The sequence below is a fragment of the Ostrea edulis genome, chromosome 6 (genome assembly GCF_947568905.1).
Source record: "Ostrea edulis chromosome 6, xbOstEdul1.1, whole genome shotgun sequence".
NCBI lineage: Eukaryota > Metazoa > Mollusca > Bivalvia > Ostreida > Ostreidae > Ostrea > Ostrea edulis.
In genome coordinates, this window is record NC_079169.1 from 76,117,077 (window position 1) to 76,138,836 (window position 21,760).

The 21,760-nt window shown below is 35.3% G+C and overlaps 2 protein-coding genes and 1 long non-coding RNA gene across 6 annotated transcripts in view; 2 read left to right on the forward strand and 1 right to left on the reverse strand.

Moving 5' to 3' along the window:
• Positions 1-5,742: 5,742 nt before the first annotated feature.
• On the forward strand, positions 5,743-15,387 carry LOC125646032 (peroxisomal trans-2-enoyl-CoA reductase-like). The gene is made up of 8 exons (XM_048872141.2): positions 5,743-6,239; positions 8,086-8,219; positions 9,502-9,667; positions 9,829-9,910; positions 10,199-10,295; positions 13,903-14,010; positions 14,621-14,732; positions 15,070-15,387. The coding sequence occupies exons 1-8, from the start codon at positions 6,050-6,052 to the stop codon at positions 15,141-15,143; spliced, it is 963 nt and encodes a 320-aa protein (XP_048728098.2). The 5' UTR covers positions 5,743-6,049; the 3' UTR covers positions 15,144-15,387.
• On the forward strand, positions 10,302-12,907 carry LOC130046959 (uncharacterized). 2 transcript variants are annotated; one of them, XR_008796037.1, is made up of 4 exons: positions 10,302-11,797; positions 12,010-12,140; positions 12,285-12,369; positions 12,702-12,907. It is a non-coding gene; the product is annotated as an uncharacterized LOC130046959 (long non-coding RNA). The 2 variants fall into 2 exon arrangements; XR_008796036.1 differs by lacking the exon at positions 12,010-12,140.
• Positions 15,168-21,760, reverse strand: part of LOC125646031 (3-hydroxyisobutyryl-CoA hydrolase, mitochondrial-like) — a 7,588-nt gene continuing 995 nt past the window's right edge. For 2 of the 3 annotated variants that reach the window (XM_056140807.1, XM_048872140.2), the window contains exons 5-13: positions 21,092-21,176; positions 20,754-20,834; positions 20,527-20,579; positions 19,626-19,704; positions 18,742-18,974; positions 18,234-18,389; positions 17,958-18,096; positions 16,544-16,671; positions 15,168-15,728 (exon numbers count right to left, since the gene is read on the reverse strand). In XM_056140807.1, coding sequence (XP_055996782.1) covers positions 16,553-16,671; positions 17,958-18,096; positions 18,234-18,389; positions 18,742-18,974; positions 19,626-19,704; positions 20,527-20,579; positions 20,754-20,834; positions 21,092-21,176 — 945 coding nt within the window. In that variant the 3' untranslated portion in view covers positions 15,168-15,728; positions 16,544-16,552. Of the gene's footprint in view, positions 15,729-16,319; positions 16,672-17,957; positions 18,097-18,233; positions 18,390-18,741; positions 18,975-19,625; positions 19,705-20,526; positions 20,580-20,753; positions 20,835-21,091; positions 21,177-21,760 lie in introns of those variants that run through there. The other variant, XM_056140806.1, reaches the window with a different exon arrangement.

Consider the following 21,760-nt stretch of genomic DNA (forward strand, 5'->3'; position numbering starts at 1 on the left):
AGCTTGAAAAATGTACTATCTACATTTGGTTAAACAGTTATTCATACTATTGTCTTTACCGGGCAACGGTAAGGTTACCAAGATTAGGCAATAAGGGTTTGCCTAGTAAGTATTTTATATATATATATATATATATATATATATATATATATATATATATATATAAAATATCAGCAATAAAATTATGTAATTTGCAAAATAATATTCAATTAGCATTACATTATGTAGTATAAGTTCAGATTTGTTGCAATCATAATCCCATGAGAGGGAGTATGCCTACAAAAGACATTTAAACATCACCTGTAGGGCTCTCGTAGAAAATATTCAGTAGTAGCATAGTAACTACCTTTTTTCAAAGTAATATACCGGCATCTTAAGACGTATATTTCTTGCTTCAAATATAAACCCTTGTTTCTGCAAATTAAGTTCAACGTCCGTATACTAAGGATTAACACCCGGTATTTAACTTGAAATTACACCGAACGATACGTACCCTCCCAAGCACCCCGGTCATTCGCATCAAGGAATATGCAATGCAAATCAATTTACTGTCGTTCGATCTCTTCTACGATAATTTATCTAGATGTACAAAAACCATACATGGTACATATGACCGTATTCATCACCTTTAATCTCCGAAAACAGCTACAACGGCTAGATTTTGCCGCCGAATACGTTTCAACAGTACCTCGTGAATAATTGTGCTGGTTTTGATTGACCGACACACTCTTTCTGAAATTACTTCGGGATTATTCATAGGGAAAAGTAAAATTAGTCCGTATATCGTCTTTAATTCAATTTTTCATTTCATTACATGCACATTTATTTAATACAATATTTAACAATAATTTAATTCTTATTGTATCCTTGTCTGTGATTGGTCAAATTCCAATTGAGGAACGCAAGTTATTTTTGTATAATTCCAATCTTATTTATTACAATTGTTTTGATTGGACAAAAATAAAGCTGAACAAGAGTTTACACATCAATAAATCCGAAAACGCGATGTATTCATACATGCCTGAAAACAAACAACATAGTGCGGGGAAACTATTCAAATTTTTGCAATTGTTAATAAAGTGAATGAATTGGAATTATAAGAATCAACCATTCTTTTTGAAGAATTTATCGATGTGTAAACTCCGGACATTTTACTCACAAACATAACATAAAAGTGCTTCGCACTTTTATTCAGTTTATGAGTAAAATGTCCGGAGTTTACACATCGATAAATTCTTCCAAAAGAATGTTTAATCCTATAATAACTTGCCCCAGAATTAAAGTCATTCCTTAATTATTACCATATTGAATGAAATAAATCTCAACAGTTTTACTTATTAAAGTGCCTCAGGATTTCCTCTCGCCCTCAGATCCAAAGAAACCACGTGAATAAAATCCAAATGCACAAACATATTTCTACTTTTATTGTAAACTGTTGAGCATTCTAATAATGCTGCATTAAGATATTATTTTCATTCATGGTTGTTAATCATGTTTATTTAAAAAAGACGGCGACATCAAACTTTTATCAGAAGGTCAAGCCTACGTCAAGAAATAAATATTCGGTCAATAGTTGTTATTTTGTTAGAATGGAAAAACCATTATTAATTATTTATAAACTATAATCCCTTCTAAAACAATTCTCATCCATGGTTTCTATTATAGAAATGCTCTTTGTAATACACATGAATCAATTATAAGCGCACTGGGTTTTCCCCCCGCTAAGGAAGATTAATAAGTACGACGCCTGAGCCACGGATTCAAAACGAATTCAGCTGTTTCTACCATATTGGGGATAATCTAAAAATTAAGCGAAAAGATGACGTATGAGATCAATAGAATATCTATAATTGCGTATTTTGGTTTATCCAACTCATTGATATGGTGTATTTATTCGTTCGGGAAGCCTCACGAACAAATACACCATATCATCGAGTTGGTTAAATCAAATATCAAAACGCGCGATATAGATATCCTGAGTTATCCTCTCTCTCTCTCTCTCTCTCTCTCTCTCTCTCTCTCTCTCTCTCTCTCTCTCTCTCTCTCTCTCTATATATATATATATATATATAATCAGTCTACTTTCTTTAAGTATTTTACCCTCAATATCTCGAATCCACGAATATCTCGAAGTTTTTCTCGGTCCCATCAAGTTCGAGATAACGAGGTTTGACTGTATTACTGTGATTATCAAGTATAGTTTTAGAAAAATATTAAAATACGACGAAAATCGGGAATTAATGGTGAGTAAACAGATGAATGTGATTATTCATCCTGTGACAAAGAGCTATAGAATTTTAAAAGGAGGAATAACAGAGAAATCTGATAATCATATGAATGGAAAGTGGGGGTTATGTTTTATAATATTATAATAATTTTGAATTGAAAAGTTTCTAATTTACCTTATTCAGTTAAAAATATAGTTTTAGTAGAAAGTAGTCTAAAGAAAATTAAAATCCCGCTAGACTCGAACGCACGACCTATAGCTAGATCTGTCGTCGTGTTTTTAACCCACTTACGCAATTAGTTTCAAAAAGATTATACTAGCTAGTAAATGTATTACTGATTTTATATTTTCATTCAAGTTTCAAAACAAAGTTAGCCATATCCATTATGATTCGTGACGATGAATTATTCCTCCTTAAATATAATACATTTTAATCTCTTGGCATTTTTACGCTTATAATAGAGGATATGGGGTGTCAAACATGGGTTTAAGTGCCTTTTCATCTCTGGCAGCAGAGGCCTTTTACATATAGGACTGCTAGGGAAAACTGATCGTCGCCTGTCACTCAACTCTCATCACTGGCTCCAGGACCATTTCTTAGCCAAACCTTGGTCATCGCTTCTGCTGACGGGCGAAATGTGGTGAGGGGGAATAGTACAAACCAGTCTTTGCAGCCTTGGAGAGGAGACCAGGGTGGAAGCGACAAGTCAGCGACTGGAGCCAAGCAAGCATTCAGTCTAACATTCCAGAAGGCTATGATTGGCACGTGGAATGTCCACACACTCCACGCTTCTGGCAAAATGAAGGAACTAGAACACGAGCTGCAAAACTACCAATGGGACATTATTGGACTCGCAGATTGATTAATTGTATCTTGTTTAACGTCCCTCTAGAGAATTTTTCACTCATATGGAGACGTCACCAAGACCGGTGAAGGGCTTCAAATTTAGGCCTATGTCCAGAGCTTACGGCCATTGAGCAGTGAGGGTTCTTTAGCATGCCACACCTATGTGACACAAGACACCCGTTTTTAAGGTCATCTCCGAGGACCCCTGACATTCATACCTGATTCCAAGCGTTTGGCGATGGAACTGTCACTACCTGTTTTAACGACTTAGGTCTGTCGCGGCCGGGATTCGAACCCCGACCTTCTGCAGGCGGGACGATCGCTCTATCTCTAGACCACAGTGGCGGTTGAAATGGACAAGATTTGAAGAAACAACCACAGAAGACAGTGGATACTACATCCAACATGAATGCGGCGTCAGCTTAATCGTACGCAAAGAAGTAATTAAGCTGCACACCCATCTTGAACAAGACCATATTCATCCGTGGTTCAGCCAAACCCAAGAACCTCACCATCACACATACCGTTTACCTGATCAAGATATAGGGCTCACAGCGTGTGTGACCGGTGGACAGGGGATGGTTAATCCTGCTAGACACCTGATCCCACCTCTGGTGGGTCCAATGGTCCGTGTTTGCCCAACTATCTATTTCGTATTGCTTATAAGAGTTATGAGATTGATCACTGGTCGTTATCTTGACCTTTCACAAGTGTATGCCCAAACATCAGACCGTAAGACCAAGAGGTAGACGAATTTTACGAACAAGTGAAAATGTCAAGAAAGTGCCCAAGAAAGATATCATCAACATACAGGATGACTTCAACGCAAAGATCGGACTGGACGCCTATGAGATGGGCAGGAACAGTCGGTCAATATGGAACAGGTGAAACTAATGATTTGCGGGTAGTCAACGGCCTACCGTCGTCAACTACCTCTACCCATACAAGATTTTCCGTAGAACCTGGCACGCGCCGAATGGAAAGGCGCATAACCAGATAGACTTTATCCCGAATCCGCGGCACTTCAAGTCAAGCATCAACAGGGCTAAGACTAGATCGTACCCTGGTGCTGACGTGGGCAGAATGAAGATAAAACTGAAAAAGAATCACAAATCTGCAAGCTCGCGAATCAAGTTTGACCTGGAAAAGCTGCGAGACTCATCAGTTGTCGAGAATTTCCAAGTACAGCTCGGTGGACGAATTAATTACAGCACTTGGTCTCCTGGACACCCACAATGACCTCACCTCCAGCTTCAACGAGGTAGATCGGGGAAACATCGGCAGAGGTAATGGATTACCAGAGGGGAAAAAACGTCCCTGGGTAACCTGTGACATCCTGGATCTCTGAGACAAAAGAAGAGAACAGAAAAGACAAAGTACAACAACCCAGAGAGAGCTGCAGATAAGCTCGTAAGAAGCAAGATGAAAGAAGCCAAGAGGTGAATAAGTGGCCAGTGCTAAAACATTTAGAAAAGCATAGAGCAAGGAAATAGCCAGAAAGCACGCGACACTCTCTAGACACTAACCAAGACCCATCAGAACAAGTTAACAGTAATTGGGGATAAAAACGGAGTCCTTCTGACCGAGAACTCCGCAGTGCTGGCCAGGTGGACCGAGAACAGTGAAGATCTATGTAACTATTCCATACAACCAGACCCCAGCCAAAACCATCTCAAGGAGCCCTCACCTCTACCTATTACATGTACGAGGGAAGAAGTAGAGGAGGTCATCCACGGCCTTCCAGCAGACAAGTCACCTGTCCAGAGCAGAAGGTCTAAATGTGAAGCTCTATACCGTCATTGGTGCTTTCTCCACATGAGTGAAAAAATCTCGAGCAAATATTACTGTCCAGTAAAGATATGCCCTTGAATCATTTGGTCAAATGACCGTGACGGGTTAAAGCATGTAGGCCTACTGTTTGGCAAGAACGGCGCCTGTCTATACTATAGGCCTATAGTATGGACTCCCCATAACCAGGCAGCGGTGACAATGTTGAAATGTTTACGTACATGTATACGTCTGACTCGAGAATTTTTTGCTTCAAATTTGACTTAGTACTCATTGACTACTCAAGGTCATTGAGCAGCGACGCCAATAATTCTCTGACAAATGATATGTCACCACTGCACGTGAATTTCCCGTGATAATTAAATTTATATATAGCTTTGCAGCTGCGGGTTATACGTGCTTTTTGATATTATGTGCTGGGTTCATTTGGGCAGAATTTGTCTCCATTTTGCGACACAACTTTAGTTACTACTTCAAACAAGCTATGCTACAACTTTCAAATGGATGAAATATTTAGCTTTAAATAGTAAGAAAAACTAACATAATACGATAAATCGGCGAATATCAATATCGGACATCGCGGGACATATGTCCCGGACTACATTTACACCCACCCATTTAAATTTCCTTTATTTGTATCCAATCTCTACCCAGAGTTGTCGTTCCTTGCTTTCACTTAAGTGAGTGTAAGGAACGATAACTCTGGGTAGAGATTGATTTGTATCATCGATATATTCATTGCAAATTAAAAAACAGTGGTCATGATGAAAAAAAAAAAAGTGGTTCTATGCACCTAATTTGGGTTAGGGCTGACTTCAAAGTCGGAATTTTCAGTGCTGTTGTGGGCTCGCTAAATACATACAATTGTTTCACACTTTTCAATCGGGATCGATGTACAAGTCTGATCTGATCATTAGTCTGGGGCCGGTTTTACAAAACAACTTACGACAAAGTCGCAAGTCTTAAATTGTATTACACAGTTATTACTTTGAATGAATGAAGTAAAACTTTTGTAAGGTTTAATTTTCAATATTTTAGAAAAAATATTTTGCATTTGCAGTGAATGACCTTACAATAAACTGGAAAATTCCAGTCTGTAAAGTTTGTCGTAAATCGTAAGTTCTTTTGTAAAACGCGCCCCTGGTCTCCGCCCCCGCCACTTATTGATTGTAAGTTATAGGTGATCAATGAGTGGCGGGGACGGGGACCAGAATATCGGTGTACCGGAGTGTAGGTCACATGACACAAAGATGGCGAGTTCCAGTGGAAAAGTATCTAGTGTTTTTAGGTCAGGATTGTTTAATGGGAAAGTGGCTATTGTGACCGGTGGCAGCACTGGCATTGGGAGAGCAATTACCCAGGAGCTGTTATATTTAGGTCTCGTATGAATATTTGTAGGCTTTCCATTTGGTCCACTTCAATATGTAACATCAACGTACTATATATATACTGTACATCATATAACGTTATAGTTACTTACCCAGAACACAGGAGTTTGAAATTGTATCAATAAAGTCAATAAAATGCACTTGATTGAACAAGCCATGAGCTATGCGTAAGCATATAGTGTTTGCTATGCTTATGCATAGCTCATGGCTTGGTCAATCAAGTGCATTTTTTGACTTTATTGATAAAATCGCTATGCTTACGCATAGCTCATGGCTTGGTCAATCAAGTGCATTTTATTGACTTTATTGATAAAATTTCAAACCCCTGTGCCCAGATCTGTAGCTCTCCTGTGGAGAATGGGATATTTACCTCTTTTTCTCGGAGAGCTCCAGTTCTACGTCCATCTTAATGCAATGTAGACAACCCGACCAGGGAATTTTGCCACCTACGTCTATAGACAGCTCTATTCACCAGCGCAATCTCTATTTTAATAGCTATATAGCAATCTCTATATTATAATAGCTATATGGCAATCTTTTTTATAGCTATATAGCAATCTCTATATTATAATAGCTATGTAGCAATCTCTATATTATAATAGCTATATAGCAATCTCTATATTATAATAGCTATATAGCTTTATAAACCTATTTGAAATAGCTTGTTTTAGATATGTCAAATCTTTTATAAAATCAATCTCTAAAAGCATAAAAAAATCGAATCTAACTGAGTGGAAATATTTCATCCTTGTTACCTTGTACCCCTACAACATATTGTAAACATGAAAGGCGAAGATAACGAACAGTGATCAATCTCATAACTCCTATAAGTAATACAAAATAGAGAGTTGGGCAAACATGGACCCCTGGATATACCAGAGGTGGGATCAGGTGCCCAGGAGGAGTAAGCATCCCCTGTTGACCGGTCACACCTTCCGTGAACCCTTTATCTTGATCAGGTAAACGGAGTTATCCGTAGTCAAAATCAATGTGCCAAGGACAGCCTACCAATCAGCATGAAATATAGTCAGTCAGCATTTGACCCAATGATATGAACTCTAATTAGAACAGTAATGTGGTTAGTTCAAAGTATAAACGTTAAAAAAATATTATGTAACTTTTTGGCTCTGTCAATTGCACCTAAAACTTCAATCTAAACTTGCTTAATCAAGTTATTTTAAATTATAGCTTTATAGATAGCTTATTAAAGCTACATAGCTAAATGTAGAGATTAACCTGTTCAATCACTATTGGTAATTGAGCAAAATTATTTTTCAGTGATTTTCAAGTCACCCAGTTTATCATTCACATGAACCTTTTGTTTATGTTTAATAATAAATATATGGATGGAAAACATATACAATGGTCCTATATGCATTGTGCAATTTGAAAAAGGTAAATACAAGTGCCTGTAAGTGCTAGTGGTAGTGAATATCCAGGCCACCTATTCTCAAAATATCTTATGACTATAAGATCAAAATTTACAAACACTGTTATTTTCCATCTCTTGTAGACTTTCTTAATTATTATGCAAAGTACATCCATGATTTATAAAATTTGAATGTATACTTATGACCTTGTGATCGGTATTTGAATACACTGTATTAGATAGAATTATTTTTTTCAGCTTAGTCGTAAGATATTTTGTGAATAAGGGCCCTGGGACTTGTAAATGGGAATGCAAGAAACATTTTTCTATTCAAAAAATTGGAAAGCAACACTATTTTTTTATTAGGTCGATCATCTGTTGATTTATTTTACTGCAATGTCCTCTGTACTAAACTAGATAAAATAACATGCAATTTAAATTTGAGCTTTAGCTGTTTAACATGCAGGATGCAAAGTAATAATAGCATCAAGGAACGCAGAGAGACTTTCTTCTGCAACAGCAATCATTCAGAAACAGATCCCAAACGATAGTGCTGCAGAAATAGCGAACATCCAGTGCAATATCCGGAAAGAAGACCAGGTAAAATGATACCAGGAGACTTATTGATCTGTAAAACAGACCAAACTGAGATTCAAACCCATTAACCCCTGAATATTAACCGTGGTGATATTCTGATTAATGCCTACACCCATAAAGACATTGTATGCAATCAAAATATAACAGCCAAGACAAATTTCACCAAGTTTGTCAGATGCTATAGAAACTTAACTTAATCTTGCATTTTATTGTTAATCAACACTTTTTATATTGTTTTTAAACAGTGTAGACATTGGGCTGCATGTGTCATATGTTGTCCTGGCATGACATCATCTTATGAGTACATTTATTTATGATTTCCATTTTGTTGATTTGGCTATAGTACTCCCCATCATGTAAAATTCAGCTTACTTACATCAAATACATTATAAAAAGATTAGATATATTATAAGAGATGAAAGTAATTTCTACCCATTAATACATGTACAATACAAAGGAGGTTGGGACATTCTGCACTTTCTATTAAATACACATGTACTTTGCTGTTTATAAAAGCATAAATTTTCCAACTAAACTTTATGAAATGAGTAAAAATCACTTTCATTCCTTAACGACAACCAGGCTCTCCACTGGCAGGCATTTCCATCTGTCAAATCCAAGAGTAGGTCATGGCACTGAATGTAACCTACATCCCATCAATTTATAGTCAAGTGCACAACTGATCAAGGCAATCAAACACATCTTGAAAGCTACAATTGACAAATAATTATTACAGAAGCAGAATGTATTTGTCGGAGTCAAGTCAACTCATACCCAGACCGACTCGTACCCAAAAGGCAAAAGTCAACCTGTACCCAAGAATCTGGTTATGAGTTGACTCCTCCTTTTCAATTTGATGACAACTTGTACCTAAGCAATATGTCACTTATATGTGCATAGATATATTGCATTATGGGCAGATTCTTGGGTACGAGTTGACTTTTGCCTTTTGGGTACGAGTTGACGTATTGGGTACGACTTGACCTGGGTACGAGTCGGTCAGGGTACGAGTTGACTAGAAATCTATTTGTCTTATGAGATTCTTGGTTTAAAATAATTATGATTTCAATACATGGATATACATGTAATTGTACAGGTTTTACAAATGCCTAACAAAAAATTGTGTTTACTCGTAAAGAATATTGTGGTTAAAAATCTGTAGCATTGTACAGTGTACCACTCCAGTGCATTCCATTCATTGTGTAGGAAAAAGATGGAAGATTGCAATCACTTTCCATATTGTATTACATGTACCACAAATAAATGATTTTTTTTTTAATCTTAGGTGAAGAAAATGATTTCAGAAACATTATCGAAGTTCGGTAAAATTGACTTTCTTGTAAACAACGGAGGGGGTCAGTTCCCAGGACCAGCATCTTCCTTTAGTCTCAAGGGTTGGAATGCTGTCATAGAGACCAATCTTACAGGAACCTATCTATGCTGTAGGGAAGGTATGCATAAAGTGTATGATGGTAGAATAGTAGTTGCTTTTCGTGGCATTTTTGAAACATTTACAAATCAATGTAACCTAGAGAATTGTATTTGTTTTACCTGTTAAACATTCTTCACACTCATAAAATTTAGGGGAAAAATCATGTCTTGCACATTCCAGTCTATAATCAGTGGATGTCGGAGCATGGTGGTGTTATCATCAATATCATTGCTGACATGTGGAAGGGCTTCCCAGGAATGAGGTAGGTGGAAGGAAATATGACATGTGAAGAAGTAAGATGAATGAAATCACATTTTTTTCACTCATTAATCAAACCATATAAATAAATATGTAAGACAGATTGGCCATTTATTATTAATGCTATCATATTGTAATACATCAGCTAAACAAAATACAGATCGATAGACAAACTAGAAGGGAAAGAAATTCTGTGATCTATGAAAAGAGAAAAGGACTTTATTTTTATGTGGAATTACTGTGCAAGTTACCACTGGGAACTGAAATTAAATGCTATGTTTATTTTGTTTAGCCACACAGGAGCAGCTCGGTCAGCTGTGGACAATCTGACCAAGTCTCTGTCCTTGGAGTGGGCCTCATCTGGAGTGAGGATCAATGCAGTAGCTCCGGTAAATATACATTGTACAATATAACTTTTCGTGTCCTGTAATCGCAGATTCAAGGGCATATAGTTTTTGGTCTGTTCTGTCTGTTTGTCCACAAAAACTTTAGCCATGGCTGTAACTTTTGAATGAATGGTGATAGGGCTTTGATATTCACATGTGTATTCCCTGTAATAAGACCTTTCTTGGGGTACCAGAATTACTTTGCTGTCGTATTAGGGCATCAATATTTCACAAAGAGATAGAATTTTGAAAATTCATTTGATAAGTTTTACGATATATTTATGATTAGCTCATCAGAACTTTTAAGCTCAAGAGAAATACAATTGTAGGCCTACCTTTTATCCAACGTCTGTCAGTCTGTAAACTTAACACATTTTTAATGTTTCTTCAGAACCGCAAGTCCAATTTCAACCAAATTTACCATACATCGATCATCCTTGATAAAGGGGTTTAAAATTGTTCAAATGAAGAATCACACCCTTTCCTAAGGGGACATAATTAAGAAATGGTGAAAATATGGCGGCTTCTTTAAAAAATCTTCTCAAGAACCACTTTGTCAGAAACGACAAGACTTTTGCAAAAGCTTCCTGAGTTTAAATTCAACATTGCTCAAATCATGGCCACTGAGGGTTGGATGAAGACACCATAGGGGGGGGGGGGGGTCAAATTTTTACATAGGATGTGTTAAATAATTAGGAAAATTGTTAAAAACCCTTCTTCTCAAGGACAACGGGGCCATGGTTAATCATGATAAAATGCAAGCTTGTGCAAGTAGTGCAGATTCAAGTTTGTTCAAATCATGGTCCTGAAGGTAAGATGGGGCCTTTGAATAAGAAATCAAAGTCTTGATGTATAGGCAAAAAATCTTTGAAAATCTTCTGAAGACCAACAGGTCTATGATTAAGTCATAGTAATATGCAAGTATCCACAGGTAGTGCAAATTCCTGTTTGTTTAAATCATGGTCCTTGATGTAGGATGGGGCCTCTATATGGGATCAATGTTTTACATGGAAATATAATGGGGGGATCTCTAAAGATCTTCTCTAGACCAGCAGGTACATGATTAGTCATTAATTAAAGGGAATGTAGGGTCAAAAATCAAATTTTGATATGTGAAAACTGGTACCATGCAGACAACAAAATCTAGCATAGAAAAAATAATTGCTGCTGATAACAAGATTTAATCTGTCATTTACACTGAAAACTGAGCTGAATGGGAGAATCGCTTATCATGGCGGCTGATGACGTGTATGCGGCAATTCATTACAACTGCTGTGCCTAGCACTAAATGGGTTACAGAGTATCTATGATCTAAATGTCGGGAGTTCAAGCGAAATTTAGCACTGTGGTCAAAGGAAAAGGAATACATGTATCTACCTTTTAGCATCCCTGATCTCCCCCCAAAACTATGAACATTGTGCAATAATTGGATACATAACCTTGGAAATGAATCTTTTGTTTTTGAACGGCATTTTGAGAAAGAGTCTTTTAAAGAGGATATCAGGGTAAGTACCAGTTATATTTGCTTTTTACTCAGTAAATACTAATAATTCTTAATGTGTATAACCAGAGTTTATTTACAACAAACTTTTACTTATATAATAATTTTCTAATTTAATCTATCCTTATCCAGTGAACATTTTATACAGGCTAAATATGAAGGGATGGGTAAACACTGCTTTTTAAATATTCAAAGTTAAATTAATATCTATTTAAGTTAAGATATTGGGATACACACCAAAACCTATTAAATAGAAGATGCAGTAACTAAAATATTTGATGGCAGCAAGCCTAAGAAATAAGAGAAAATAGCTCAAAAAGATGAGGAAAAGGAAAAGCAGGATACATGTAATACTTTCAAAAATCATCCCAGCACTAGCACATTTTGTATTATACTATTGTTTTTAAAGAAATTGAAAATGTACAAGTAAACAAATGAAGTATAGTATATATGAAGTAAGTATATATAATTAATAAATCATTATTTTTCAGCTAATCCATTTTCTTTTGGAAACCAATGAAAACTCATATGCAGAACCTATTGACCAACCTGGACTATCAGCATCTAAGGAAACAGGTAATTTGATGCACTTCTCTATTAAATGATTAACAAAGTTTTACAACCAAGGTCATTTTAATTCCCCCTGTGCAGTTAATCTTTCAAGTCTTGACATTTACGTGGCAATTACTGCAGGGGTGTAGTGATAATCAACTGATTTGTGCTGTATACAGATTCACATTGTAAGATTCTCTTGTAAACAGATGTACTAATAAATCAGAAAGAGAGAAAACTACTATGAAAAATAAACTCTTTGTTGTGTGAAATACATGTACATGTACATGCACTTTCATGAAAATTCATTACTAAAGTTATAAATTAATGGTTTGATTTCATTTTTATATTTTCAGCTCAATGAAGACATGAATAGTGACAAAAATATCCCACTCTCAATCCATATTGAAGAATAAATCAACTTTGTGCAACATATACAGATAGAATTGCCCAGTCAATTTGTCCATCATATGTGCTAAGGAATGTTCAAGTGAAGAATGAAGAAGTGAAGATAATGAACAATCCTGTATAAAGAATACAAAATTAAAAGTTTAAGAATTAAGAGTGTCGTTTTCATCAATTTATCCCAATGCACTAGTGTTTTCATTTGAATCTGCTAATAATTCCTTTTCATTATAATCAGGCTCATATTGATATCCTTTGCAGTCAGACATGATCAGATGCTTTCACTGAGAGGCAATTGCCTGGTATACGTCATAAACAGATGGGATTGTGGGAAATATCTTAAAGAACGATAACTTTATCTTGCAAAATGGCAGCCTCCAGCAGATGATGTGTAGCTATATTTAATAGCCGATTTCTACACAACAGATTACAATCAAATGGAAATAACCAGTGGACTTAATTACTAAATATTTAGTATTTGAAATGTGAAAATATTTTTTTATACCCTATGTTCCCTTTAATGCAAACATGATTCGGGGGCTGGGGGTTGGGTTGTAATATATGTGCATGTCTCATTAGGGGATCACTTTTTTAAGTTTCACAATCTTTGAAAAAAAAATTATCAATTGAAAAACCAATAGTCATGATTGGTTAATATGAAAGCATTACAATGTAGTGCTGGTTTTATGTAGGGATTCAGAGTTCTACATGAGAATATTATTAATATATGTAGGAAATTTGAAAAAATAAAACTGTCAGAGTAACAGGACCACACTAAATCTTATCAATTTGCAAATGTTGTGTGAAATAAAGTTTTCTTTATGGGCCCTTGGGTTAGGGTGGGGCTAAAAATTTTAGTAACACAATTCGTGAATATAGGGGAGAAAATCTTTCAAAATCTTCTCAGAACAGCACTTGACTATATTCATTATATTGATACTGAAGCATCACGATGTTGTTGGATTCAAGTTTAATTAAATCACGACTCCATGAGGCTAATTAAGGTTGGGGTCATGAAATGGGGTAGAGTTTTGTTAATATATACAATAAAGATAGTTATAAAATCTTCTGAAGACCAGCAGGAACAATGTGACTCAGGTGAGCATTGTGGCCCATGAGCTTTTTTTCTTTAACCATGTTTTCCTCTTGCAGGGAAGCTCAATATTCTCAGAGACAGCAGCAGCAAATTACAATGATAAAGATATATTTAAACGAACTCTTCCTTATATACCAGCCAGACGTTTAGGAACCCCTGCTGAGGCAAGTATCAACTGCAAAGTTTACACAGTATGAATATGAAATATTTATTGCAAGAGTTACCCCCCTGTATTGCAGAAATGCAGTAACTGTTTTAAAGGGTGTTGCTATCAACAATATAACTGCCACAGTGGTCTAGAGGTAGAGAGTTCACCCCGCATGGGGAAGGTCGGGGTTCGAATCCCAGCCATGACAGAACTAAGTCGTTAAAATAGGTATTGATAGTTCCATCACCAAACACTCGTCATCAGGTGTGAATGTTACGGTTCCTCGGAGATGACTTTAAAAAAGGATGTCCTGTGTCATAGTAGGTGTGGCACATTAAAGAACCCTCACTGCTCAATGGCTGTAAGCGCCAAGCATAGACCAAAATTTTAAGCCCTTCACTGGTATTGGTGACATCTCCATATGAGTGAAAATTTTTCGAGAGGGACGTTAAACAAGATACAATACAATCAACAATATACTTTATCTATACTACAATTGATAATCAGGTGCAAGGAGACATCCATTAACAAATATGCAATTTGACATTTGAAATGTTTGGTTGCTTTCTAGATTTCAACAGCTGTGTGCTTCCTTTTGACATTTGAAATGTTTGGTTGCTTTCTAGATTTCAGCAGCTGTGTGCTTTCTTCTGTCACCTGCCGCAGCTTTCATATCTGGGGAGAGTCTGAAGGTAGATGGCGCTGCCAGTTTGCATGGTGGGACCTGGGACATACCAGGTTAGTGAAAAATTTAACAAAACAGCACCTAAAATTCTTTATAGTGGGTATGATGTATTAATTATTTGACAGTTTACAACAACCTTACTGTTGTGTCATTCTAGTTGGTTGATAGATCTATTAAAACTGCATTAAATTTACATAACAGGATTAAAGTTCTATCAACCTGTTGCCAAAAATGCATGGTCTACTTAAAGTGTATAATTTTGTGCTAATTGAGACTTTTATAAATCCTATTTGAACATTTATACATGCAGAAATGTTTGGTTTGAACATGTTAATGATAATTATACAGACTAGAATCATTAGATCATTGCAATTTGACCTTGTCTTGTAGAACACAACAATTTACCAGCGTATGACTGGGAAACAGATGATGCAGAAAACCCTCAGTCCAAATCAAAGTTATAGCAAAAGCAGGACAAAGTCCAAAGAAACCATTTGTAAAATATCTTTTATTTTTATATTTTCAAACAAAGAGACATTGATGGACACAGATGAGATGAATAATGCTGATTTCAATGATTTACTGATTGTCTATTTATATGTGTGTATGCAGACTATATTATATCTTAATCTTCATGATATGTTTTAATTCATGAGATTTATTTGTATTTGTGACTATCTTTAATGAAGATTTTCCAGAAAAGTTTGATTTAATTGTCATCTTGTTTATGTTTTGATTATGAGCAAAACACTTCAAAGGAATGTGCTATTCTTTTACAGAGATAGAGAACAATTAAACTGAATTTTATTATTTTTAAAATATCATGACGTTTTTGAAAATTTGAAATTTATGTTCATCTGATCACAAAAACTGACCAGTGAATATTGATAAATACCGCACCAGAAGCTAGGAATGAATAAACATGATGAAGTGTATCTGTCTCCTTAATAGCATAGCAAAGCGATATGCAATACACTTCCGATGATAGATATATCATCCATGGACTAGAACTAGAAGGTTGTAATACCTGTGGTGTACTCTAACTTCATCTGAAAAATAGAAACTGTGTTTACCATTTGTTTTCATTTCTAAATATACTGTAATTCACTCATATTTTATGAGATTTTTATTTCCACAATTTTGTCTTGTCGGATTTATCGAGACATAATTTCTGCCAAAATTTACTTTGTTCCTCACAAATCTAGGTTATAAAAGGGTTCTTGCAAATTAGAATTCATAAAGTGTGTTTATGCTAAACTACCCTGAAATAGCATAAAAAGAGGACAGTGGTTGACATGCTTTGGCGGATCTAAACGAGTCCAATGCAATATCATTTGTGTATTGTGGTTTGCTGCTCTTGTATACATGTTCTAGTAGCTGCAATAATGTAGCCTTTCCGATTTTTTTTATTCTGACATTTATAACAAATCAGAGGGCTACATTATTGCAGGTAATGTACCAGATAAACATCCACACAAACACAGACAATCACAATATACAAAATGTTGCATCGCATTGTCTTACATCCACCACTTTATTGTCTTTTGCTAGCGAAGAAGTTAAAATTGGTTTGAACATTATTTCACGATGATTACTACATTTTGTACGGATTTCAAAATTGCAAGCAACAACTCTGGAGCAAGTGTTTCAGGGTTTATTGGCTAAATTCATATATGTGTGTATATATACACACTTACATACATGTATATGACATGCTCAATCAAATCAAAAACAATGAATCGACAGCAGTTTACAAAACTGTTTTTGATAACAATTCCAGGATGTCAAAACCTTGAATTATACAACACTAGTACACTGTTATAAAAATCAGCACCTGAGTTAAATGTCGTAATATTTTAGTTACCGGGTATGTTCATAACATTAGCTCTCTTTCAGCAGGTAAAGGTGAGAAATACCAGTCCACCTTTTGTGGAGTGACTTTTTCTAATGTTGCTGGATTCCACTTTGGATTCTGGTCTTTATCCACTAATACTGAAATAGAGAAGCAATTTCTGTCATTGTTTGTTATGCCTCCATAATCAGAGATTCAGGGGCATATAGATTTTGTCTATGGACCTGTTTGTTTTAACCTTGGCCATAACTTTTGAATAGATGGTGCTAGGGTTTTCGTATTTTACATGTGTATTCCTTGTGACAAGACCTTTCACTTTTGACCTCATATGACCTTCATTTTTCAGTTTGACATAATTTTAAAAACTTTAACCTTGACCATAACTTTTGATATGGCTTTCATATTTTACATGTTTATATCTTTGTGACAAGACTTTTCCTTTGGTACCAGAATTACTTTGCTGTCAAATGGAGCCATCAGTGTTTCATAAACACATCTTGTTTCTTTAAAAATAGGGCACTGCTAAACCGGTACATGATACACTCGCATACATTATTGACCCAGGAATTTGAAGAAGCAAGAAAAGATTATTCACAAAAGGATTTCGTCGGAGTTGCAATAACAATATAGTTTGCATTAAACAAATTTAAGTCCAAGGACTGTAACTCCTTCAAAAATAGTAGGACAGCATTCTTCTTGTAATTTGTACATCTACATATTGAGATCTTCCTTTGTACTAAGTTTCATTGAAATCCCCCAAAGGGTTTAAGAGGAGTTGCGAAGACGAGGTACGTGCATAGAATAAATTTAAATCCAAGGGCCCTAATCCCTTAGGAGAAGTTGTGAAGACAAAGTATTTTGAATAGAAAAAAAAACCAAAGTCCAAGAGCCGTAACTCCTTTAAAAAACTTTGAACAGCATTCCCCTTGCAATATGAACACCTCCACATTGTGATCTTTCTTTGTACCAGAATTCATTAAAATACCCCAAAGGGTTTAGGAGAAGTTGCGAAGACAAAGTATTTTGAATAGCAAAAATTAAGTCCAAGGGCCACAACTCCTTTAAAAAACATTGTACAGCATTTCCCTTGCAATATGCACAGCTCCACATTGTGATCTTTCTTTGTACCAAGTTTCATCAAAATCCCCCAAAGAGTTTAGGAGGAGTTGTGAAGACAAAGTTAAACAGACAGACAGACGACAACGGTATACCATAATATGCCCGCATTTTTATGCGGGCGTATAAAAAAACAGATTATGGTATTCCTTTATTTTCTAACACTATTAATAGAATTATAATAACAGATTTTCTCCTTTACTACTGGAAAGTCATTATTCCTTTAATGTAGAAAAAAAACTTGGAGAATGGAGAAAATGCAAAATTTGACAGCAAATTATAAATACAATTTATATGTGTGAATTCCTACCAGCTCTGACTCCTTCACAAAAATCATGATCCTCTACACACCGTTGACTGAGTCGATACTCCATTACAAGTACGTCCTGCAGGGTCATTGACTCCGCCTCCAAAATTTGCCGTAATGTTATCTTCATTGATGTAGGGGACTGTAAATTAGTCAGCTACATCAAAATTCTAATCTCTTGCAAGTTTTATAGTTATATTTCAATGATACAAATGTACATCTTAGAATTGATTTTATTATTTTTTTTACATAAATGAATTTTATTGTATATGTACATACCATTTTGTTGAGCGTGTTGAGCTGTTTTTCAGCCCACTCAGATCCCTCCTTCTTCAGGTTTTCTACAATCTCCTCAACAGTGTTGCCATCAAAAAGTCGATTAATCTCCTCCATGTGGGGTTCAAGGACAAAATCAGTATCTGGTATATCCGTGCTCTAGGGGAAAAAAATAGGGTCAAATTTTCACACTGTTCCAGAAGACATGTCTTTTTATAAAATATAAAGATGTCATTGACTTGACAATTCTTGGTATATATTTTCAACAGCATTAGATCTACCAGTAGATGTCTCCAGGGTCCATAAGTTCTGCCTGTATATAACAGACAGATGAACAGAACTTCTGAAAGTGGTGAAAGCACTTCTTGCAAACCTGTCTATTCTGTTTTGCATGTCCATTTACATAATATATAATTCTGTAGGTCATTTACATGTAAATGTGATTTTGTTTAATAAAGCTGTAAAACTCCTTGAAAGTCTTGCAAAATGTGAGAAACCTTTGGATGCCTACCATTTGCTGGAAATTGTCTAGAACTTCTCCAACATCATGAGCACGGGCATTTTCTAATCCTAATAAGGTACTTTCCAATTCTGGTAATTTATTTGACTGTACGAAATGTGTAGCGACCCCAGCCTTCAGCACATCTCTGCCCTTTAATCGGAATCCAGTGAGAGCAAGATACACTCCTAACTTTCCTCCAAGTCTTGGCAAAAAATATCCCCCACCAACATCAGGAAACAAACCTTTGAAATATGTGCAATACAGTACATGTTCATGTTGTAATGATGTGGCCGATTTGACTTTTAGAAAAAAGATTGTCTATTAAAAATCTTGAGGAGATCTGAAGCACTCAATAAAAATTTTTTGGCAATGATATCGTGTCTGATGTGTAACGTACTCCCATTGTCGGATATCCACTGTTGATCTTGTCTTCCACTCAGCAGCAGAAGACGAAATCAACCGTGGGTATCCAATGATGTCATTCAAGTAAATAATGAAATGATACAACCAAACTTAAGAGAGAATTTCCCTCCTTGTTTTTTGAGAATTTTTTTTTTTCAAAGTACCCAGTTAGAAGATTAAAAGTCTCCTACAGGATTTGAATCGAATTCTAACAAGCTACGATTCTCTATAATTACTGATCTTTGGTTACTAATACCTCTTGACTTCCAAAAGTGTAAGCCCACTAAGCATTTAAAAAAATAATATAAAATGTCAACCGTGGGCAGATCACTCAAACTGATAAAACTCTTTTGTATTTTCAGTGTGCAGTGTATTGGGAGTTCTTAAAAAAGATGTATACATACAATTCTGAATTGGGGAGAGGGGCCATCCATGACCACAAGCATTTTTATATGTAGGACATGTCTACATGGATCGGGGTGTATAGTTACCTATTGCTGTTTCTGGCATTGCAAATAATGTTTTTTCTGTGGCTACTCGAAACATTCCATGGACTGATAATCCAACACCCTGTCAAAATATTTAATAGTGCAGGATGTAGCGTGAATAAAGACTTTTTTGATTTATAATCATTTTCTTCACAAATAGTGAAAGGGGTTGGGCAGCAGGCACAGACTATTTTAACCCTTACCCAAATAAAGATTCTATGTAAGTTGGATAAAAAAATCTTCTATAATGGACTACGTATGATAAGGATTTCTATATACCCACAAAATTGACAGCCATACTCTTATTTCAAAATTAAATGCATTTTATAGAATCCCAATTCAACTTTATTGTTATTTCAGTGTCATCAAAATCACACGAAATCAAAATTATGACACCATTAACATGAATTTTTGCTGCCATTTTTTATCCACATGTATTTTTGTATAAAATAACTATTTTTCAAGCAATTTTTCATCCAAAATAAAGACAATGAGCAAAGGCTGGAGCAAACTTATTCTTTCCAAATTAAGTGATAGACAAATTATTCCATCCAAAGCTTTGCTCTGATTTCTGAAAGAAAGAATAACACTCTAATTATATCTGAGCAAGATTTAGAAATGGTGCCACTTTTGATGCCAAGAAATTTAATTCTTTTTTGTTTTTTATGGCTTTCAAGTTTTGCATGGGCTTATATAGAGTCCTCTAATTTAATCTCAAATATGCATGTATCATTACTATGAGACACAGGGTTAAGAGTTTCAATCCTTATCCACAAACCCAGCTGTAGAAATAGAATGGACATATCTGTGTACAATTTATATTTCTTCATGAAATCCATTACAATAATTTATATTGTTTTTTCCATGCACATTTAAATATTATGTATATTTCAGTATTACTTACCCCTCCCATTGTGATACCATCAATTAATGCTATGTAGGGAATTTCATATGTACCTTTAAGAAGAAAAACAAAACAACATTCATGATTACCAACAGCATACTCTTAATGTGAACATGCACAACTTATCTTTGGTCAACCCATACTAATCATAACTGGTAATTATTATTTGTTCTGTAATGAACAGAAGTATTCTCAATATGAAATACGAGAGGACTTAATCTACTGACCAATTTTGTTATTAAGTATATACTCCTCTTTGAAGAAATCCTGAGACAACCTGTCTCCAACCTTTCCAGCCTCTGTGACAGCTATTCAAAATAAAAAAGATGAATAATTCAAACCATCAAGTAGATTCTCGTATTATCATCAAATCAAGACCCCCTGATCTTGTTTTTATAAATGATTTTTAAAGAAATAATAATGTAACATTATTCCTTGGAACAAAGACAATTACATTTAAATCATCTGATATTGCAATGATTTAAATAAAAACCCACAAAAGACTAGTGTATATATTCTGAATAGAAGGGTTTTTCTTTCTTCTTCTTTTTTTTTTTTTTTTTACCTCTGATATCCCCTCCAGCACAAAATGCTTTACCACCAGCTCCTTTCATAATCACCATGGTTGTGTGAGGGTCATTTTCCCATTCCTGCAATATTTTTATTTATTATACTTTCATGTAAAATACTCAAATCTGATTGGTCGAGAAGCATTTGAAAAAACATATTGTTACCCTCTGAGAACAGAAAGCACGTCCTCCAGGGTGATAGTATCTAGCAACGGGTAACAGTACTTGATAACGGGTGATATTATAAAAAATTATCACATGTGTCAAATTTATGTGCGTACGGTTTGCCGTATATTGTTAGACGACGTCGTTTGAAATAAACGCTAATACCCATATCAATATACGAGATATCGCATGACAGTGATTGGTCCAATGTAAACAGACAAGTTTTTTTCTGCTTTGATGTTTATATAACATTCAGTATAATAAAACAAATATTGCATGTAGTTGAGGGTAACATTGAAAATTTTCCGCCCTCGAGAAACCATTGTCAACCGAGGCTGCGCCTCGGTTGACAATGATTTTCTCGGGTGAAAATTTTCAATGTTACCCTCAACTAATGCAATATTTATATATTATTTCATTTTTAAAAAAGTAATTTGACCTCCTCCCCCTACACAATGCTCGTTAATATGACTAGATAAAATGAATCTATTACACCGTAC